Source organism: Panthera onca, chromosome C1 (assembly GCF_046562875.1).
Source record: "Panthera onca isolate mPanOnc1 chromosome C1, mPanOnc1 haplotype 2, whole genome shotgun sequence".
In the NCBI taxonomy this organism is placed as follows: Eukaryota; Metazoa; Chordata; class Mammalia; order Carnivora; family Felidae; genus Panthera; species Panthera onca.
In genome coordinates, this window is record NC_138346.1 from 220,832,938 (window position 1) to 220,851,721 (window position 18,784).

The 18,784-nt window shown below is 66.1% G+C and overlaps 2 protein-coding genes across 5 annotated transcripts; both read right to left on the reverse strand.

Moving 5' to 3' along the window:
- Window positions 1-170: 170 nt before the first annotated feature.
- On the reverse strand, window positions 171-3,295 carry MMP23B (matrix metallopeptidase 23B). Of its 2 annotated transcripts, none has more exons than XM_060625677.3 (8): window positions 2,360-3,295; window positions 1,866-1,936; window positions 1,649-1,788; window positions 1,416-1,583; window positions 871-1,035; window positions 687-797; window positions 476-602; window positions 171-390 (listed from the first exon to the last, which is right to left on the reverse strand). In XM_060625677.3, exons 1-8 carry the CDS (start codon window positions 2,516-2,518, stop codon window positions 216-218), a joined length of 1,116 nt encoding a protein of 371 aa, XP_060481660.1. In that variant the 5' UTR covers window positions 2,519-3,295; the 3' UTR covers window positions 171-215. The 2 variants fall into 2 exon arrangements, with proteins under 2 accessions (XP_060481660.1, XP_060481659.1); XM_060625676.3 differs by having other exon boundaries at window positions 1,866-2,005; window positions 2,360-3,010.
- An 842-nt stretch (window positions 3,296-4,137) lies between these two features.
- On the reverse strand, window positions 4,138-17,143 carry MIB2 (MIB E3 ubiquitin protein ligase 2). Of its 3 annotated transcripts, XM_078452529.2 has the most exons (21): window positions 16,951-17,141; window positions 16,307-16,440; window positions 15,158-15,311; window positions 10,461-10,730; window positions 10,110-10,281; window positions 9,239-9,345; window positions 8,959-9,153; window positions 8,659-8,801; window positions 8,445-8,552; window positions 7,425-7,529; window positions 7,186-7,348; window positions 6,969-7,102; window positions 6,723-6,871; window positions 6,472-6,628; window positions 6,205-6,365; window positions 5,982-6,108; window positions 5,671-5,904; window positions 5,059-5,237; window positions 4,747-4,934; window positions 4,582-4,647; window positions 4,138-4,505 (listed from the first exon to the last, which is right to left on the reverse strand). In XM_078452529.2, the coding sequence occupies exons 4-21, from the start codon at window positions 10,705-10,707 to the stop codon at window positions 4,267-4,269; spliced, it is 2,874 nt and encodes a 957-aa protein (XP_078308655.2). In that variant the 5' UTR covers window positions 10,708-10,730; window positions 15,158-15,311; window positions 16,307-16,440; window positions 16,951-17,141; the 3' UTR covers window positions 4,138-4,266. The 3 variants fall into 3 exon arrangements, with proteins under 3 accessions (XP_078308655.2, XP_078308657.2, XP_078308656.2); XM_078452531.2 differs by lacking the exon at window positions 8,445-8,552 and having other exon boundaries at window positions 16,951-17,143; XM_078452530.2 differs by lacking the exon at window positions 16,307-16,440.
- Window positions 17,144-18,784: the final 1,641 nt, after the last annotated feature.

An 18,784-nucleotide genomic window follows, 5' to 3' on the forward strand; every position in this document is an offset into this window, starting at 1 on the left:
CCCCACTTCTCCAGGACCAGCTGGAAGAAGCCTTCCTTGGCCTTGGCCTGTGGGGAAGTTGGGGCGTCCGGGCCCCAGGCTCCCCACATCCAGCTGAGCACAGGCTGGATGGCCCCACCCCGCAGGACCCAAGGCTGTTCGCCCTCCCTCCCAAGAAAGGGTGCACAGACTTGAGAGAGAAAGTGCTTTATCGGCCGTCTTGGCCCCGCAGGCGCTCAGCCCCGCACGCGGACCCGCCAGGAGTAGGTGCTGAGCACCCGCTGCCGCCGGCGCACCACGCACGTGTACGTGCCCTCGTTGATGGCGTTGGCGATGATGCTCAGATGCGCCTCGCCCAGCGCCAGGTAGCCAGGGTAGGAGAATTCCAGGGGCTCCTGGTCCTTGTACCAGCTGCGGGGAGGGTGGGGAGGCTGGGCAGGGTCCCGAGCACCCGCCACCCACCCTCGGGGGATCACGGGGACGCAGGGCCACTCACTACACTTTGCCTTTCTTGTGGAGGATCTTCTGGCCGCAGCGGAAGGTCACGTTCCGGCCCTCGGGCACCAGCCTGGTCTTGGTCCTGGGTGGCGGTGCAGTGGCAGCCACCGTGGGGAAGGGAAACTCTGCTCCGGAGTCAGGGAGGGAGGGCCACATCAGTGCCCCGCCCCCCCGCCAGACCCGAGCTGGCACCGGGGACCCTGCCTCACCGTAGCAGAAGTCACAGCTGCTGGGACAGAGCCTCTTCATAAGTCTCCGGCGGGTGTCACAGAACCCCCTCCGTGCCCAGGATGTGCACACAAACAGTCGGTCCAGGCAGCCTGCGAGAGGGCAACCTGTCCTCAGGGCCGGCCCGGCATGCCACCCGCCAGCCCGCCCACCCACGGCACTCACCGTAGAGTCGGTGCAGCCCCCACAGCTCGTCCTGCGACAGCGTCTTCCAGCCACGCAGCGTGGCGTTGAGGTGCATGAGAGCCCGGCCGTGCTGCGAGTGCATCAGGCCCAGCGCGTGGCCGATCTCGTGGGCCGCCACGTGCACCAGGTCGGTGAGCCAAACGCCTGCAGGTCCCGAGGGTCAGGCCCTCGGACCCTGGCCCAGCCCTCCCCGTTCTGCCCGCCAGCCTTGCTTGCCGTGGCCACATCTGCTGCGGTGCGGCCACGGAGCCTCCCTCACTCGGCACAGCCATGGGAAGATAAGAACGTTCCAGGCCAGCAGAGGCAGTGAGCTCGGCCCCCAGGAATGTAGCTCCGGTTCTGTCTCCAGCAGCAGGGGGGAGGGGGGGCAGGGGGGTTTCAGGGCTCCTGGAACCCAGGCCTATGGCCTCTTCCCAGCCTCCCCCTTCCTGCTTACTTGACCCCAAGTCATAGCCACCACCCCCAAAGCCCTCCTGCTGTGCCCACCATGGCGCAGAGGGCCCCACAGGAGGCCAGGCCATCACCTTTCTTCCAGCTGTAGCGCGTGGGGCCCAGGACCCAGTATTCGCTGTCATCGAAGTGGATGCCCCCGTGCGGGGGGAAGAAGGCGTGGGCCAGCTCGCCTGTCGGGCCGTCAAAGCAGTGGTGCAGGGCAGAGACCAGGCAGTCCGTGTGGTTGACGGGGTAGAAGCCTGGGGGAGCACAGGGGCTGAGAGGGGGCCGCGGGGCTGGGCGGGGGCAGGGGCACGGTGCCCACCTATGCGGAGGTCACTGGGCTGCTCGGGGGCCACCTCTCGGAAGCTGAAGGGGGACACGTCGCTCCACATGCGGAAGGCGGTGGCCAGGCCCCGCCGGGTCTCACTGGGGCTCAGCAGGTTCCGTGGGAAGGAGAGAATCCTGGGGTGGGGGTTAAGGTCAGGGGTGGCGGCCAGGCTGCGGCACGCTCCCCTTCACATCGTGGCCCACGGTCACACCTGTAGGTGAGGTTGAAGTGGTCCCAGCGCAGCCTGGCGGGCGTCAGCGTGTAGCGGCGTCTGCGGGGCGCCTGGAGGGGCAGAGGACCAGGTCCCGGGGTAGCGAGGACACCCGCGGGATTGGGTGCGGCGAGATCTCCCTTCAAAGAAAGCAAGGGCTCGTGGGGAGGCAGTCGGGACCAGACTTGTGTCTGAAAACACTCGGAAAAAAGACTAAAGGAAACGGGGTGGGGTTCGTGGTTCAGGGAGTGCTGAAATCCCCTCCTTTGGGCTCTGTGTGTTTTTGGGTTTTCTACCCTGGTCAGTGTTACTTTTACAGCCAGAATGAAAAAGGTTACTAACCACAGGCCAGGTCGGAGTGGGCGGGGCTGGAGGCCTGATGCTGCCATCCCCCACCCAGCCAACCCCCGCCCCCGCTTCCCCCCTCCCCCAACACGCAGGCCCTTGGACCCTCGGGCCGCCCACCCTTCTGCCCAGTCCCGCCCTGCTCTCACCTGCACTGCGCTGGCTGCCAGCCGGGCCGAGGGGGCCCCCAGCCGGGCCAGCATCATGAGCACGGGCAGCAGGCACAAGGCACCCAGCACAGCTCCCAGCCGGCCAGCCTGGGCTCGGGCCCCCGACGCCGCCGAGGACACGCAGGCCCCGAGGCCCATGGCGCCTGCGGACTCGCTGTCGGGGCCTAGGGCCCAGTGGGGCTGCGCGGGGAGGCGCTGAAGCGGCTCGGGTTACAGGGGTGGGTGCAGGGGGAGGCGCGTGCCCCTGAAGGGAACCAACTGGCCGTCCCCGCTGTCAGGACAGCCCTGCCGCCAGTGTGGGGTGCGGACCCGGGGCCTGTGGGTCGGTGGCAGCAGCTTGGGCAGGGCCTGCTGGGCGGGGTTACTTGGGGAGGGGGGGTGAGGAGGGCCAGGCAGCTAGAGAAGGGATAGAGTCTCGGGCTCAAGGAAGGGAGGTCACTTGGGGTCCTGAGACCAGCTTTTTCCCTGGATGGAATCTCTTCAGCTCCCTCGCCACCGAATGAAGCCTGGGAGCGAACCTCCATTCCAGCCAACTTGGGACAAGTCCCCTGCCGGAGCACGCGGCCGCCTGACAGGGTCCCGGAGAAAGGGGAGGGGACTAGGAGAGTGAGTACCGGGCGCGCTGGCGGGGCAGTGGGGGCGGGGCGAGAGGCAGGGGAGGGGGCTGGTGGCCAGGGGAGTGTGGCAGAGGACCGAGCTGTCAGAGCGGGAGAGAAGGCACCCCATCGGGGCTTGGGGGGAAGCCCGTGAGGTGCCGGGGTCGTGGGAGCCCCGGACCCGTGGCCAGGGCCAAGGCCGGGAAGGGGCCTGGCCGGGCAGGCAGGGAAGTGGTGTCCTGAGGCCCTAGGCCTCGACGGGACGGCCTGTAGGCTGCAGGAGCTGAGCCGGGCAGGGATGTTGGTGAGGGCTCCTCCGGGTTGGGGGACCTGGGATCTGGGGGTGGGTGGGTGGGGGCTGAGAAGGCAGAGTCAACAGGGATTGGTGCAGAGAGGGAGCGAGGGGAGAGGCAGAAGGCCAGGCCGGGCTGGGGGGTCTGACCCTCCCCGTTCTCCATCCGGGCCTGGCGCCGAGTGACAGCAGTACACCCAGCCGACGGGGTCAGTGCCAAGGTGCTGGCAGACAGCTCCGGGGGAGCATTTCGGGTGGTTCTTGAAAAGCACCCGGCCGCTGAGCGCAGCTTTAAGCTCTTCGTGGTTCAATATTTGCCCGGTTCAGACTGGCCCTCCCACCCTGTGTCCTGCCCTCTCCCCGGCGCCTGTACCCCCCCTCCACATTCAACCGTCCTAAGACACTAGTGGTGCCGCCGGCCCCAAAGAGACCCCTTCCCCAGCTCCCTGTTTAGCAGGGACCCCCAAGGGCCACCGAGAGAACAGGGTCGGAGGCGACTACACAGTCGGCCCAGGAAAAGATTAAGGGGCCGGGGAGATGACGAGGAAGACCCCCAGCTGGGCGGACACAGGGCTTCTGGCTGACCCAGGGCTTCTAGAGGACACCACGCTCCCGAACCCCCAGGCCAGGGTCGTGAGAGGCGGCCCGTGCCTGGCCCAGAGAACGGGTCCGGGCAGGCGTCTTGTGCTGTGAGCGCCACAAAGAGCAGGACGCGCGGGGCACGGGCCAAAGCGCAGAGCCTGGATCTGGGGCAGCGGCGGCAGAGGGGCCGGTCAGGACTGTCCGCGTAGGGGGCAGCGGCGCGGCGGGGAGGGACCCGGGTGCCGACCGGCCCGGCCCCCGCCCCAGGCAGGCACCAGGCGGAAAAGTCCGAGAATCTTTTTATAAAACGCGGGGTGGGGGCTTGCGAAGGCGATGGCGGGACGTGGCTCCGGAACGTGGCGGGGCGCGGCCGGGACGCGGGGCGGGGGCGGGGGAGGGGGGGGGGGTGGCGCGGACTACACGAAGATCTGGATGCGGTCGCGGATGGGCTGGCGGCAAATGGGGCAGGCGCTGAGCGCGGCGCCGCAGGGCGCGCACGCGCCGTGGCCGCACTGGAACACGAGGCGGATGTGGCTGTCGATGCAGATGGGGCAGGTGATGCGTTCTTCCATCTGCCGGTAGCGGCTCTGGAGCTCCTCCACCAGCTGCCGCGGCGGGCCGGGCGCAGGGGGCGCGCCGGCCACCTCCGTGCCGTCTGCGGGCGGGGATCGGGGTCAGGAGGGGCGGGCCGGGCGGGGGGGCGTGGGCCCGGGGCCCGGCTCCCCACCCACCTGGGCGCAGCTTCTTGCCGATGACCACCTGGCACCTGATGCACTTCTTCATCCTGCGCGCACACTCTGCGGGGGGAGCGCGCGGTCGGGCGGGCGGGCGGGCGGGCGGGCGGGAGGGCCGGCGCGGGCCCCGCCCCCCGGCGCCCCCCTCCCCCCCGCACTCACCCTCGCACACCGTGCGATGCTGGCACGGCGAGAACAACACCAGCAGCGCCAGCTCCGAGCACACCAGGCACTCGGCGGCCTCGGGCCCCGACGGCGCGGCCACGTGCAGGTTCGTCACGGTGTTGGGGGTGCCGAGCGCCAGCCTGGGGCCCGGGGCCGCGCCCCCGCCGCCGCCCGCGTGCCGCTCCCTGCGGTCGGAGGAGGGGGCTCGAGAGGGCCCGGGCGGGGGCGGGGAGGGGAGGCGTTGCCGGGGGGGGGGGGGGGGGGGGGAGGGGCGCGCGCCGGGACCCGTCCCCACCCCGCCCCGCTCACCGGAAGCGCTGCGCGCAGCCCTGCAGGGCCTTGAGCACGCGGCCCTCGGCGGCCAGGTCCAGGGGGCTCCGGCCGCGGTGGTTGGCGTAGCTCACGTCGGCGCCCTCCAGCGCCAGGAAGCACGCGACCGCCGCGCCCACCGTCAGCTCCCCGCTGCCCGGGAGGCCGGAGGCCTGTAGCTGCGCGGCAGACAGACGCCAGTGAGGGCGGGCGCCGGGGCAGGTCTCAGGACCGGCCCGGCCGCCCGGGCCTCGGGTCAGGGGCCTGAGCACCCCTCGCTGTCTGAGGCCGTTAGAACGTTAGAGCGGGGGACGGGCGGGCAGGAGAAGCGGGGGACTCCAGGGGGAGGGGCGGGGTTCGGAGACAGTACCCCTCCCCCGCCCCGCCCCCACGGGGCCCGGGGGGGGGGGGGGGGGGGCTTTCCCAGGCTGGTCAGCAGCGCATTTTCTCAGGAACGCAGGGCCCCGGCCGGGGTCGCAAGGACGCCCCTGGCCGCAGTCCCCCAGACCGCCCCGCCCCCAGGAAGGCCTGGCTCCCTGGGCCGGCGCCCGAGGCGGAGGCGAACGGCCCCTGCGGCCCACCTCCTCCGCACCCAGACCCACACTTCCTCACCCTGGACAGCAGCTGCAAGGGCCCCGGGTCCCCCCCGGCCCCATCGGCCGCCAGGGGCAGCAGCTGGTGACGCTGCAGTGCCACGTGCAAGGCCGTGTCCCCCTCCTCATCCTCGGCATTGACGCTGCAGCCAGCGTCCACCAGCAGCGGCACGAGGCCCACGTGGGCCTGCTGCACCGCCAGGTGCAGTGCGGACTGGAGCTGCCGGTTGCGGACGTTCACGTCACAGCGGCCCTGGGGAGAGGGAAGGGGGGAGGGTGGGCACAGGCTCCGGCCAGGGACCCGCCCCCGCCCCTCGGCTGCGTCCACACCTCTCGGATGAGAATCTGGATCACCTCCCGGTGGTTGTTGAGGGCGGCCAGGTGCAAGGCCGTGAAGCCGTCCTCTTTCTTGGCATCCACCAGCTGACGTGCCCGAGCTAGGATCTTCCTGACAGCTCTGGGAGCAGGGAGCCGCATCGGGGGTCGGTCGTGTCCCCAGAGCGGCCCAGCAGCTCAGGAGGCTGGCCACCGGCCACGCCCACCCCAAACTCACAGTGTGTGGCCCTTGAGGGCCGCGTGGTGCAGCAGGGTGAAGCCCTGGCTGTTGGTGGCAGTGACGTCGATGCCCGGCACCTCAGTGAGGACCTCCACGATGCCGCTGGCGCCGGCGCCGGCCGAGATGGCACAGTGCAGGGGTGTGTCCGCATGGGCGTCCTGCCGGGGTGTGTGTGGGGGGAGGGGGGCAGCGGTCACTTGGCAGGGAGGTGAATGCCACCGCATCCTTGACCCCAGGGGTAGGGCCAGGGGACCTGGCACTCACAGGCAGATTGACGTCACAGCCGCGCTCACACAGGACCCTCACCACCTCCAGAAAGCCCCTCCGCACGGCCACATGCAGCGCTGCGCTCCGGGTGCCGTTAAGGGCATTGGCCCCGCACCCGGAGCTCAGGAGCGCCCGGGCAGCCTCCGGCTGGTTCCTGGCGGAAGAGGGAGCGGGAGGCGCACTGCAGACCCATCTGCACGGGTCCACCTGCAGGCCCACCCCCCACCCCGCCCCTGCCGGGGCCTCACCCCAGGGCCGCGTAGTGCAGCGCCGTGTTGCCCTCATCGTCGGGCAGGTCTGCGCCCGCCCGTGCCTGCAGCAGCAGCCGCACCAGCTCCACCTGGCCCAGGTAGGCAGCCACCTGCAGGGCGGTCCTGCCCTGGTTCTTGGCGTCCACCTGCCAGGAGAGCCAGCGGGTCAGTCCCCAGCCCTCTGTCCCTCTCCCTGGGGCTGGCCGGCGGAGGGGCGGAGAGGCAGGGGTCTCGGGAGCTCGCCTGCTCCGGGTGCCTCCTCAGCAGGTCCAGAGCCCCGGCCATACTGCCTAGGGCCACCTCCACCACCAGTCTCCCCGGATGCTCAAGGTCGCTCTTCTGGGCTCGAAGCTTGTCCAGGGCAACACTCAGGGAGCCTGGGTGGGGCAGGGCTCGAGTTAAGTGGTGGCCCAGGGGGCGGCCCTGCCTCCCACCGGCCACCCAAGCTGGGTGCCCGCACTTTTGTTCTCCCTGGCACGCTCTGCTACGTCCAGGTTGGCATCTTCCTCAGGGCGGTAGGCCACCAGGCAGGAGGGGCTGAAGGTCCACAGCTGACCGCTGACTGCCACACGCAGGTTACCGTCTCTGAAAACTTTTACCACCTTCCCGACGCGGCCCAGGGCCTGAGTGGGGAGAGGGCAGGGTCACAGGCGGGTCTCCCAGGGGGTGAGGGAGGCGGGGGTGGGTGGAGGCACTCACAGGGGCCATGTCATCTGTCCACTCGCCGTGCCCAGCTTGTAGCCGCTTCACCGTGTCAAGGTCATCAATGACCCGCACCACGTCACCCACCCAGAAGGCGTTGTGCTGAGTGACAGACAGGCATGTGAGGGGCACCCCCCAGGCAGGGGTGGCTGCCCGGGGCCTTAGAGCAGGGAGCCACCTCCACTGAACTCCACAGGATAGGCGAGCCTCAACTTGACCCCGGCACCTGACTGAGAGCTGGATGAGGGCCACAGTGACCAGGGCCACCCTGGGTGGCCAGCCCCAGAGCCGTGGGAGCGACAGCCAGAGAGGCACCCAGGCAGTGACATCCAGATCAGACCAAAGCCAACTCTGGGGTGAAGGCCAAAGCGGGCCTGACCCTATGCACCATTGGAGAAGCAGGCAGTGTGGCTGAGGCCCATCTAGACCAACACAAGGATGGGGGTGGGGTCCTGGGACGACCAGGGGCATCAGGAGCCACTCCTCCCCAGTCCCCAAACCTTTCCTGGCTGCACCCTCCCTGTACAGGTCTTGCTCTACAAACCATCTGTCCTGTGATACCCCCCCCCCCCACCAACACCCAACCCCCGGGTCCAGGACCGTGCTAGGGGTAGCCGCCCCACCCACACAACCCTGCTTCCCAGTGTTCACCCGCACCCACCCCCGGCTAAGTGTCCACCCTCCGTCCTGAAGGGCCTTCCCACCGCTCCCGCTTGCTGCCCCCCATGTGCTCCCCACACCCATAGGGAGCACTGTTTAGAAAGTCACCTCCCACCTGTAATGCAGCAGTGGCTTCCTTAGGCCCAGGAGCAAGCCCCCAGCCTCCGCCAGCCCCCAGTGCCTCACCCTCTGGATCCCTTTACACCTGGATCCCTCTCCGGGGAACTCAGTCCCTCCTAGACCCTGTAGAGCCCCCCCTCTCCCTTCAGGGTTGGAGAAAGGCATTCCCAGAGCTGAGCAGGTACACGGAGGGGGTGCAGAAGCGAACAGACGGGCTCGGCCCAGCCCCCCATGCACCTTGGTGAGAGCCCCAGGGTGGAAGGTCCAGCGGGTCTCATGGCCGAACTGCACGCGCACATCCCCACGCTCCGTGATGCGGTGCACGGTGCCCGTCTGTCCGATAAACTGTGGCGGGTCATGGAGACCGTGGCTGGGTGGAGCGGGAGGGCTAGGGGTCCAGAGGATGCGGGGAAGGGAGGGTACAGGGGGCTCAGCAGGTGGGGCGGCTCACCTCCGCCATCCTGGGGTTCCACCCGCCGTGGCCTTCCTGCATCTCCCTCAGGATGTCTGTGCCCAGCAGACACTTAACCTTGTCCCCGTGCTGGAAAGGCTGGCCATCAGCACTCACCCTGCGCTGCAGCTCTGCCGGCTTGCCTGGGGGCGGGCAACAGGCCCCCCTCAGCAGCATCCCTCCTCCCCGGCACCTCCAGAGGTCAGCCCCCACCCGGCGCCGCCCCAGGACCCCGCTGGGGCAGGAGGGCGGCAGGGTGGCAGGGCAGGCGGGTGTGGGCTACTCGGGGCCAGCCCCTACCGAGCCTTGGCAGGTGCTCCTTGTAGTAGAAGCCACCAGCCGCCTCGCCTACACACTTGAGGTCCACCTTGCCCTTGTGGCCCACTCGGTACACATTGGTGGTGCCATCTGCCCACGTCACACTGGCCACGCTCCGGCCTGTCTCCACATCCCAGCCACGGATGTCCACCACTCGGCCTGGCTTCCCTTCCCCGCCTGGGGAGACAAGGGTCCCACCAGCAGGCTAAGCCCGTGCCGTGAAGCTGAGCCACAGCCAGGGGCGGCCTGGTCCCCCACTCACCGTCCTGCGAGCCCCACTCCCAGTCAGGACCCCGTACCACCTTCGCCCCCTGGAAGATGCCCCTCAGCGGGATCCTGGGGAGGCCCTGGCGGGGACTCAGCGTGACCCTGCAAGAGAGCAAGTGGGTGCTGGGCCACACGGGAAGCAGGGCGATGTGCAAGCCCTCCGGCCCACCCAGCTCTCTTGCCCTAGGGCGGCTGGCCCAGCAGGTCCCTGCCCTCCGCTCTGGGCCTCTGTATGCAGTCACTTGGCACCCAGCGCCTCCTCCCGGGCTGAGCGCTGTTAGGGTTGTTCCCGGAGCTCTGCACACAGCCTGGCCCGGAGAGGGCTCAGCACGCAGAAACGTAGAAATGGAAGAATGACCGGAAGCGCCCAGGCAGCTGGCCCTGCTCCCACTCTGGCCAGCAGGCAGCCGGGAGCCAGAGCACACACCGCCCCTCCACGCGCAGGGGAAGCGTCAGGGAGCCGTGGGTGGTGCCTCTGGGGGGCCACCCCAGCCCAGGGGACTCCTAGTTCCATCCCCCCGCCCCCGCCGTCCCAGCAACGGTGCCTCCCCAGCTACGCCGCCTCCCCAGCTACGCCTTTGGGTCAGCTCCCAGCACAGGCCGCCCGGGGGCTTCCCCAGGGGACGCAGGCCACCTCAGTGCCCCCACCACGGCTGCACCGGGGGACCAGCCACGCCTGGCTCTAGGGCCGGGGCCAGGACAGAGCGGACAGGCTGCCTTCCACGGAGGTGGGCGGGGGGGCGCTGGTGCCAGTGACCAGGCCTCTGGAGTGACCGTGACCTCGGCCACACCTCAAGGAAAGGTGTTGCAGGTGCTCTGGCTGTCACAGGCCAGGGCCCCGACCCTGCCAGGCGGGCGGAACTCACGGGCGCGAGTGGGCCGTCTCGTAGCGCTCGAAGGCGTGGGTGAGGTCGTGCTTGCCGTGCATGTAGCACTGCGTGCACAGGTCGTAGTCGAAGCAGACGCGGCACTTCCAGCGCATACCCCGCAGGCCATGCTTCTTGCAGCAGTCACAGACAATGTTGGGGTGGCGGACGCCTGGGGGCGGGGCAGGGTCAGGGGACGCGGGGCCTCTGCCCCCCACCCTCCAGGGCCGCTGTCTCGTGCACCCATCTGGGCATTGTCATCTGTCCCCCGCCCAGGGCCCGCCGCCACCCCACGCGCAGATCTGGGCGTTGTCACCTGCCCCCTGCCCCTCCAGGGCCCGCCACGCGCACCGATCTGGGCGTTGTCGTAGAGCAGCAGGTCGTGCGCGCCCTGGTAGCCCGCGCGGTAGTTGGTGCGGGTGCCGTGGTCCCACTGCACGACTACCGTGCGGTCAGGGGTCGAGGGGCTTCCGTGGCGGCCAAGCTCCACCACAGTGCCCACGCCGCCCTCGCCGCCGTCCTGCTGGCCCCACTTCCAGTCCACGCCGCGCACCACACGCATGCCCACCTGCACGCCTGCCTGGGGATCTGGGTCCATGGTGGGCAGGACTGCTCCGGGACCTGCAGGCAGATGGTACCCTCAGGCCACATGAAGAAGGCCACACAGGCTCTTGCCAGTTCTGGGAGGGCTGCCAGAGACACAGTGGGGAACAGGTCTGGGGGAGCTAGGCATGGTGTGTGGGGGTGAGGGGGGGGAGCATGCGCAAACGCCCTGGGGCAGCGAGAAGCATGGTGAGCATGTGCACTACAGACCAAAGGAGGCTCAACTGGCCACCGGCTGGTGGAAGGGGACACGGGCCACAGAGGCTCAAATGGCACCGGTCTTCGAGGAAGCGTGGGATGCCCCTTTGGAAAGTCCTCTCCAGCCACTATGAGGTGCCGCCCTGTGGTGAGCCTGGAAAGAGGACACTGGATCGCCAGGGAACGAGACCTGGCAAGGTAGGGACCCTCAGCAGATGCTCGTGGAGCGTCTGCCTCTGCTAGGGGGTCCAGTTCTGGGTGGTCAGCACATAGTGGGCCATCAGCACATCTTTGTTTGAAAATTAATGGATGGCGGGGGGGGGGGGGGGGGGCGCCCGAGTGGCTCAGTCGGTTGAGCGTTTGACTCGGGGTTTCGGCTCAGGTCATGATCTCACAGTTCCTGAGGTCAAGCCCAGCTTCTGGCTCTGGGCTGACGGTGAAAAGCCTGCTTGGGATTCTCTCTCTGCCTCTCTCTCTCTCAAAATAAATAAGCATTAAAAAAATTAATGGATGGGGGCGCCTGGGTGGCGCAGTCGGTTAAGCGTCCGGCTTCAGCCAGGTCACGATCTCGCGGTCCGTGAGTTCGAGCCCCGCGTCAGGCTCTGGGCTGATGGCTCGGAGCCTGGAGCCTGTTTCCGATTCTGTGTCTCCCTCTCTCTCTGACCCTCCCCCGTTCATGCTCTGTCTCTCTCTGTCCCAAAAATAAAAAATAAAAAATAAAAAAAATTAATGGATGTAAAGTAAGACAATAAAACTATCAGAAGAAAACACACTCTTTTGTGCAGCCAGTTTAGAAGCTGGGCTGCACTGAAGCCCAGCGTCCATCAAGACACCACTAAGAGAATAAACACCCAGCAGGCCCGGAGGACGCAGTAGCCACGCACACAGAGCACGGGGAGCTTGTGTCTGGGGTGTGGGGAGAACGTGCAAATGCAGACAGCCCAAAAGAAAAGGGGCAAAGCACTGGCACAGGTCCCCCCCCGCCCCCCGCAAAGACTAAAAAACACATCTGGTCACCAGGCCACTGCTCGAGTGTGACACTATCCTAGGTCGTAGACAGTGCCTCAAGGTCACTCCGGGCCCCGCTTCTGGGGTCTTCTCTGCAGAACCGTGGTCTGCCCGCTCGACTTGTACCAGATGAGGTGGTGCCTGTGTTCACAGCAGCACCCTCCCCCGTATGCTCAAGGGTGCACTGGGTCATGAGGCATGATTTATCCCCAGAGGAACACACACCCACCACACCGTACGCAGAAGCCACTGGGAGGCAAAACTCTACAGGTGCTGAAGGAAAGCAGCCACGTACCAGCTACCTGGATCCATTTACAAGAAGTTCACAACCAGGACAAGCAAATTCATGGTGGTGGAGGCAAACATGGGGCTCTGGGACCCAGAGATGTACTATTTCCTGATGTGAGTGATGCTTATGTGCCTTTGCAAACTTGGATCACTTCTGACCTGGGACCTGCATTATGTGTTTCTTCAATAAAGTATTTTTAACTAATGACAAGAACGGATTTGAATGACCGTTAAGAGAGAAAATCAACAGCACTTGGAGAGGGCCCCGGGGACTCCCAGCCTGGAAGAGAGCAATCGCCACTCCACTTCTGCCATGTTGCCAGGAGGACCCCGGCGCTGTGAAAACAGCTGGCCTGGGGCGCTGTCCAAGGCAGGGCTGGGTGTGAACCTGGGAGGCCGGAGGGACACTGAGGCTGGCTGGGGTGAAGCTGAGAAGCAGACAGGCTACTGCCAGCTTCCATTAGGGCCCAGTGGCCCCGTTCAGCCACAGGACACTGGCCAGCAACAAGGGAGGAAAACCACAGGTCACTCCTCCACCTGGGGCCCTCTCCAAGGTCCTGAGTCCCACCCCCATCCCCATCCCGACGCTCCCAGGCCTGGACAGCTCAGGAAACAGTGCCATCCAGCCGAGGCCACAGGCGGGCAGAGAGGAGGGATGGTGGTCAGACTGCCAGAGGCAGGGGCCAAGCCCCACGGGCCATCTGACGTCCACCCTCTGCCCAGCTCCGTTCTGAGGCCCACGTCCCACCCAGGGTGGGCACCAGAGGGGCGCTGCCCATAGGGCCAGGGCCTCAGTCCGTGCCTAGCCTGCATGTCCAAACCAGTGCGCCCCTCGGACTCTTAGAGGCAGGAACCACCCGGCCAGGTCTGACTGTTGCAAATTCTCCCTCCCAGATAGGCTCCCTGTGATGCTGCTTCCTCACCCCACCCAGGCAGGACCTCCAAGGCTTCCACAGAAACAGGTGCACATTTCGGAAAGATAAACCTTCCCGACCCATGAACTCGTTAGCAGCCTTTCCTCAAGGAAACTCCTCATTGCTCACTCACCCCGACGGCCTCACCTCTCAGGGCACCCTGACTCCCTGCGCTGTCGCCTCTCAGCTGCCTTCCCTTCTGGTCTCTGGCCCTTGCTGAGATGGGGCAGCCGGGCCCGAGACCGCAGCAGACTCCAGCCCCAAGAGCTTCCTATTTCTTCCACGAGCCCAGGCCTGCCACCCGAGAATGCCTGTCACCCTTGGGTGCCAGCAAGCTCCAGAGGAGGGGAGGCATCCTGGGGGTCAGGTCCAGTGGGCCGACCACATGTAGCCTCAGCCTCCTGCCCCCCCATCAGCAGCTGCCACACGTGTGTCCCTTAGGCGGAGCGGCACGGCCTGAGCCTGTGGCCTGCCGGCAGAGCAGTGGCCGGCCCCTTAGTGTACAGGCCCCACCCCTACCCCGCCAGAAGCTCCTGCCTGCTGGGAAGCCACCAGAGCTGGCTGTGACAGACAGGTCACACGGAGCTGCTCCCTGCCCTTCCCAAATGCTCTGCCGACATACACTCCGCCACAGTGGGCTTCGTTCCAGGCAACCTCAGACCCAGACAAGCCTAGGCAGACAGGCCCAAGGAAGGTCCCTGCCTGCAGAGCCCAGAAACCGGCCCCACACTGTAATAAAGGACTCGGCGCAGGAAGGGACCCTGCGAGTGCCATGAACCAGTGCCATGAGCCGCTCCTTGGCCAGGGTGGCTTGTCCTCTGTGAGGCCAGCCTGTCAGCCTGCCCAGCCAGCCACACCTGCCCGCCTACTGACCTCAGGGACCCACCAGCCACGTGCTGCGGAAGCACTTCCAACAAGACACGGTGCGGGGGGCACCCCAAGAAGGAGAGCAAGTTGTGCCCATGCCTGGCCCTGCCCTACGGGAACAGGCAGAGAACAAGGAGGGGGGTGGGGGATGCCTGGAAGGGTCTGTGGGAAACCAGGACCAGGCCTGAGCCGCCGCCAGCCCCACGTGGGGCAGCAGGGAAGGTCCCCAGGGCAGCCCAGCACCTGTTACACACGCGGTCGGTATTTTTAGCACAGCCGGCTCTCCCCTAGGCCTGGCGGGTGGGCTGCCAACCCCCCCAGGGCTGTGCCTCACGGGAACCCACCAACCCATGTGGGACACAGCCCGATGGGACACACAGGCCGTGGGCCTCTTCCTGCCCCTCGCCATGTGCACCCAGACCAGCACCCCTTGAGGAAGACAATGGAGAAGAGAGAAGCGGCCTGCTCTGGAGACACGCACGGCCCTGGGAGCCTCTTTGTCTCCTCGTCCCCAGCACCTGATCCCCGCACGTCTTGAGGTCTGCCCCCTGCTTCAGCATCTCCATCCAGCATGGTGTCGCCTCATCTCAGGCCTGAGCAGAGCCTCCAGCAACACCTCCCTGCTGTCCCCTCCTACATATCCACCGCAGAGATCGGACACCCGGCTCCTGGGCCTTAGGAACGTCTTGGCCCAGCATTCTAGCACCCTCGTGAGGAGGCCGGTAGCTTTCCAGGTCTCTCCATCATTTTTCTCCTCCCACCTCTCTGCCTGATCTTTGTCACTGTCCTTGGGGGCCCAGCACGTGCTGATCATACCCCCAGGTACCCAGCCCCCAACCCCCCATCAGGACTCTCTACTTCACTTTAGACAGTCCCACCAGAGGGCTCGGGAAGGGCATGGCAAGTGGGGAATGGACCAGAGTCAGGAGTTAGGAGGCAGTGACAAAACCCAGAGGGGTTACAGAGAAAGGGGGCACCCTTTCAGTGGGATATTCGCCCAGAGACTTATTTTTTACTTCCTTTACCAGAAACACTACACTCGGACATCTTCCTCAGAGCTCACAGGCCACACCCCTGCCTGGCACCCAAATGCCCTCAGAGGTTGTCGCTAGGAACGTCAGAGCAGCAGGGTCCGGGTGACAGATGCACATCAGCAGAACTGTAACTTACCTTAGAACACGAACCAGCCTCGAGTCAGCATCCCAGGCATTTAGCTGCTACTTCTTGGGTCACAAATTTGACAGTCTCCAAGATTTCCTGTTGGAAACTAGCAACCATGCCGACACAGAACGCAGCAACCAAACAGGCAGCCAGCGAAGCAAGTCTGGAGAGAATGTTTTTTAAAAGGCAGTTTTACACTTTTAGCATTTACCATTTCAACCAAGCAGGCGGACACCGGGGTCTATTCGGGGGTTTCTAGTTTCTCGTGTCTCAAGGAACTGTCAGCTCTTGGAGGCAAAACGATTTCCGAAATATGCACGAGGACAGTGTAGAAATAAGGTGTCTTCCCTATTTGTGAATATTTTATTGGAAACACTTTTAAAAGCCATAAAGATCAAATACCACTTAGCTAAGAAACGGGCAAACTGCCTTTATTCAGAGGAACACAGTTACATGACACTGACACGGCATGTGACAGGCAGCTGCCACTCCTTCCCCTGTGCCTCCGGCCGTGTCTGATGATGCCGTTTGAATCAACACCATGTGGCGCACATTCAACTGGCAAAACTTGGTGAACCACAGGCTCCTGTCATGTGGCAGCTCTGGCCAAGACAAACGTGGACATCCTGGGTGCTGGGGAGTCCGGCCCATTAGGGGCCAGGGTGAAGCCCTGAGACGAGAGCCCAGGAAACCCAACTTGGCCCAGCGGGAAGACCTGCCAAACGCCTAGAGGAAGTACAGGACTGTCATCAGCTGACTCCTGCCCCCCCCCCCGCCCCCCAGACGAAAGGCCTCAAGAACCCTGAAGACCGGGGCGTCCTGCCCCAACCACTGCCCAGGGCCAAGCCGAGTGGGAGCAAGGCTTTCAGATACTTGTTGCATCTGCAGTTGACAGGAGGGGACCTGCCAGGAAGGACTGGGTCTGCCTCATCTCCAGCCCCGCTCGTGCCCACCAGGAAGAAGCCTTTTTGTCACCTTTCCTTATTTCTTCATTTAGATATGAATTCAGAGCATGCCGGAGCAGAATTACGTATCACCCTCACACATACACACACACTCAAAAACAACTAAAACTCCTCTGACATGGCATCAGGTAGAATCCACAGCATGAAACAGCCAGCTCCAAACTGTCACACCACAAGCCCGTCGAGAGCTCACCTGTCTGGCCGTCCAGTCGCCCCCCCTGCCCGCCTGGACACTGGTGGGCAGCCCTGATGCCTGGAGACGTGGGGACCGGCCTCTAGCCTCGCTGAGCTTCAGCGCGAGCCCTGAGCCATCCAACCCTGTGGCGCCTGGGAGATGCCAACACGCACAGTTAGCACCTCCGACGGGACCGCGGCGAGCGGGCTGAGCTAGCCGGTCTGCTCCTGGGTTGCCCGCTGTCTACATGCCCACTCCCGTGCAAACACCGCGACACCCGGCGCTGCCCCAGAGGCCTGCAGGGCTCCCTGGGCTCTGGCGGCCTCGCTCCTACTGCAGTAGTCACTGTCTGAGGCGCGCAGGAGCCGCAGCGCCCGAACACGACCTGCGGCCGGGAGCGGAGCAAGAGGGCTGGCGGCCCGGGCGCTGCAGACGTCAGGGCCCGGCGCTGCGCCCCGGCCGAGGCTCCGCGGGGGACAGCGGGGGTGGGCCGGGCCGGGCCGGGCCGGACTGGGCAGAGCGGGCGCGCAGCCCGAGCGTGACCCCGCCCTACCGGCCCGGATCCGCCCCGCCTCCTGCCACCCCATCCCCCTTCCTCGGGAAGCCGCCCCGGGCCCCGACTGAGGCCAAACCCTAGTGCCCCCGTCGACCCCTCCACTTGCCCGTAAGTTTGCGTCCCGCCCGTTCGGCGCGGGAGCTCCGGGGGCCCGAGAAGCGCCGATTCTATCTGCTAGTGACCTGCCAAGCGGCCTCGGTGTGCGCGGCAGCCTGCCCGCGGCCCCTCTGCCGCTCAGCGCCCGCCAGCCAGGCCGCCCCGCCGCGCCGAGACCACCGGCCGAGGCAGGCGAGGACCCCAAGCTCGGGGCTCTTGGGGCCGCCGCGGAGCCTATCGGGAGTTGTAGTCTGCAGCCCGCTGGGGCCGGAGCTAGAGGGGAAGGGTCCGAACCACAACTCCCAGGAGGACCCGCGGCGGTGGTGACGCACGCGGCCGCAGGAGGCGGGGCGTGCGGGAGGGAGTCCCGGCCAGTGACCTGACAGAGACGGGGAAGCCTGCTGCATTGCTCCCGGGAAAGGCGCGAGCTCGGCTCCCCGCCAAACGCGGACGGAAGGCGCGTACACATCGGGCAGCGTGTGCCACACGTCGTCGAAAGGCTGCGGCGGCCTCGGCGCACTCCGCACCACGTTGCGGGCCGAGGGCGCGGAGCCAAGCAGCGTGCGCCTGGACGGGAAGGGGCCGGGCTCCTCGTCCAGGTAGGCGCGGGGACCCTCGCGCCCCGGAAGCCACCGAGGACCGAGCTCGTGCGGGCCGAGCAAGGTGGGCCACTCTACCGGGGCCGGGAGGTCAGCCCTGCCGGGGCGCTGAACTTGAGGCCACGCCCCCCGCGAGGGGGCGTGACCCTCGCCGGAAGCTCGTCGACCTCGCGCCGGCCCTACGTGGCGCGGCTCCGTGCGAGGACGCGGCCCGTTGCCATGGAGACGGAGGCTGCGGCGGGCCGCGGAGGCCTCACCAGCGACTCCTTTGACTTGATTGGTTTTAAAAATCGGAATAACGCCAGTCTGAGCCGTACTCCTCGCGGAACCGAAGCCCGAGCGAAACGCGGCGGGCCCCTGCGCTTCTCCCCGGCAAGTACGTTGGGCGCTCTTAGCTTCCTGGTGACGGAAAGCCGCGTGTGTGAAGCGGCCGCTGCTAGGCTCTGACGCGGCCGTGTGACAGGTTTCCGCGGGCCCCGCCGTCCCCGCAGCTCCGCCCCGCCCGCGTGGCCGCGCGTGGCCCGGTGTCCCCGGGGCGGCAGCTGTCGGTCCGCTTTCACCACCTCTCGCCGGCTCCCGCGGCCCCCCTGGCGCAGCCTCTGCTCTGGTCTCTCTTCGTCTTTTCTCACGCCCACATGTCTTCTTTTTCAGACGTTCGGACACTTTTGCCACACGCCTGTCAATAACGTTTTCCCTCGGCACAAGCTCCTGGATACCTCCCTCCGGTGCGCCCTGTCCCTTGTTCCGGTCCAGCCTGGTTGCTCCCCAGACCTGCTGCCCGGTCTTCCCCCCGCTAGAGCTGTTGTCCGCTGTCGTCCTTGTGCTCCCTGGGCTGCAGTTCTTGTGTCCTGGCACCGCTGCCATCTCCATCTCCCTTCTTGGTTTACTCTGTCGTTTTGCTCAAGTCGGCCCTCCGGAGCTTTCTGGAAAGGGCGCATGTCTGAAAGGTGTTTGTTCTATGCCTGGCTCTGATGGACAGTTTGGCAGAGTCTAGAATTCTAGTTTGGAAAGACTTTATCTTCAGATTTTCTGACGTCACATATTTTGCTTCCAGCTTCCAGGGACACTGTTGAAAAGTCCAAAGCTATTCTGATGCCTGGTCAGTGGTCTGCTCTCTGTGGGTTCTCTCTCTGAAAGTGGTTAGGATCTTCTCCATATCCCTGGTGCTCCGAAATGCCATGGAGGTATACCGTGCTGCCTCTCCTGACTGTACTGAGCACACCGTTCTCTTCATTCTGGAGGCTC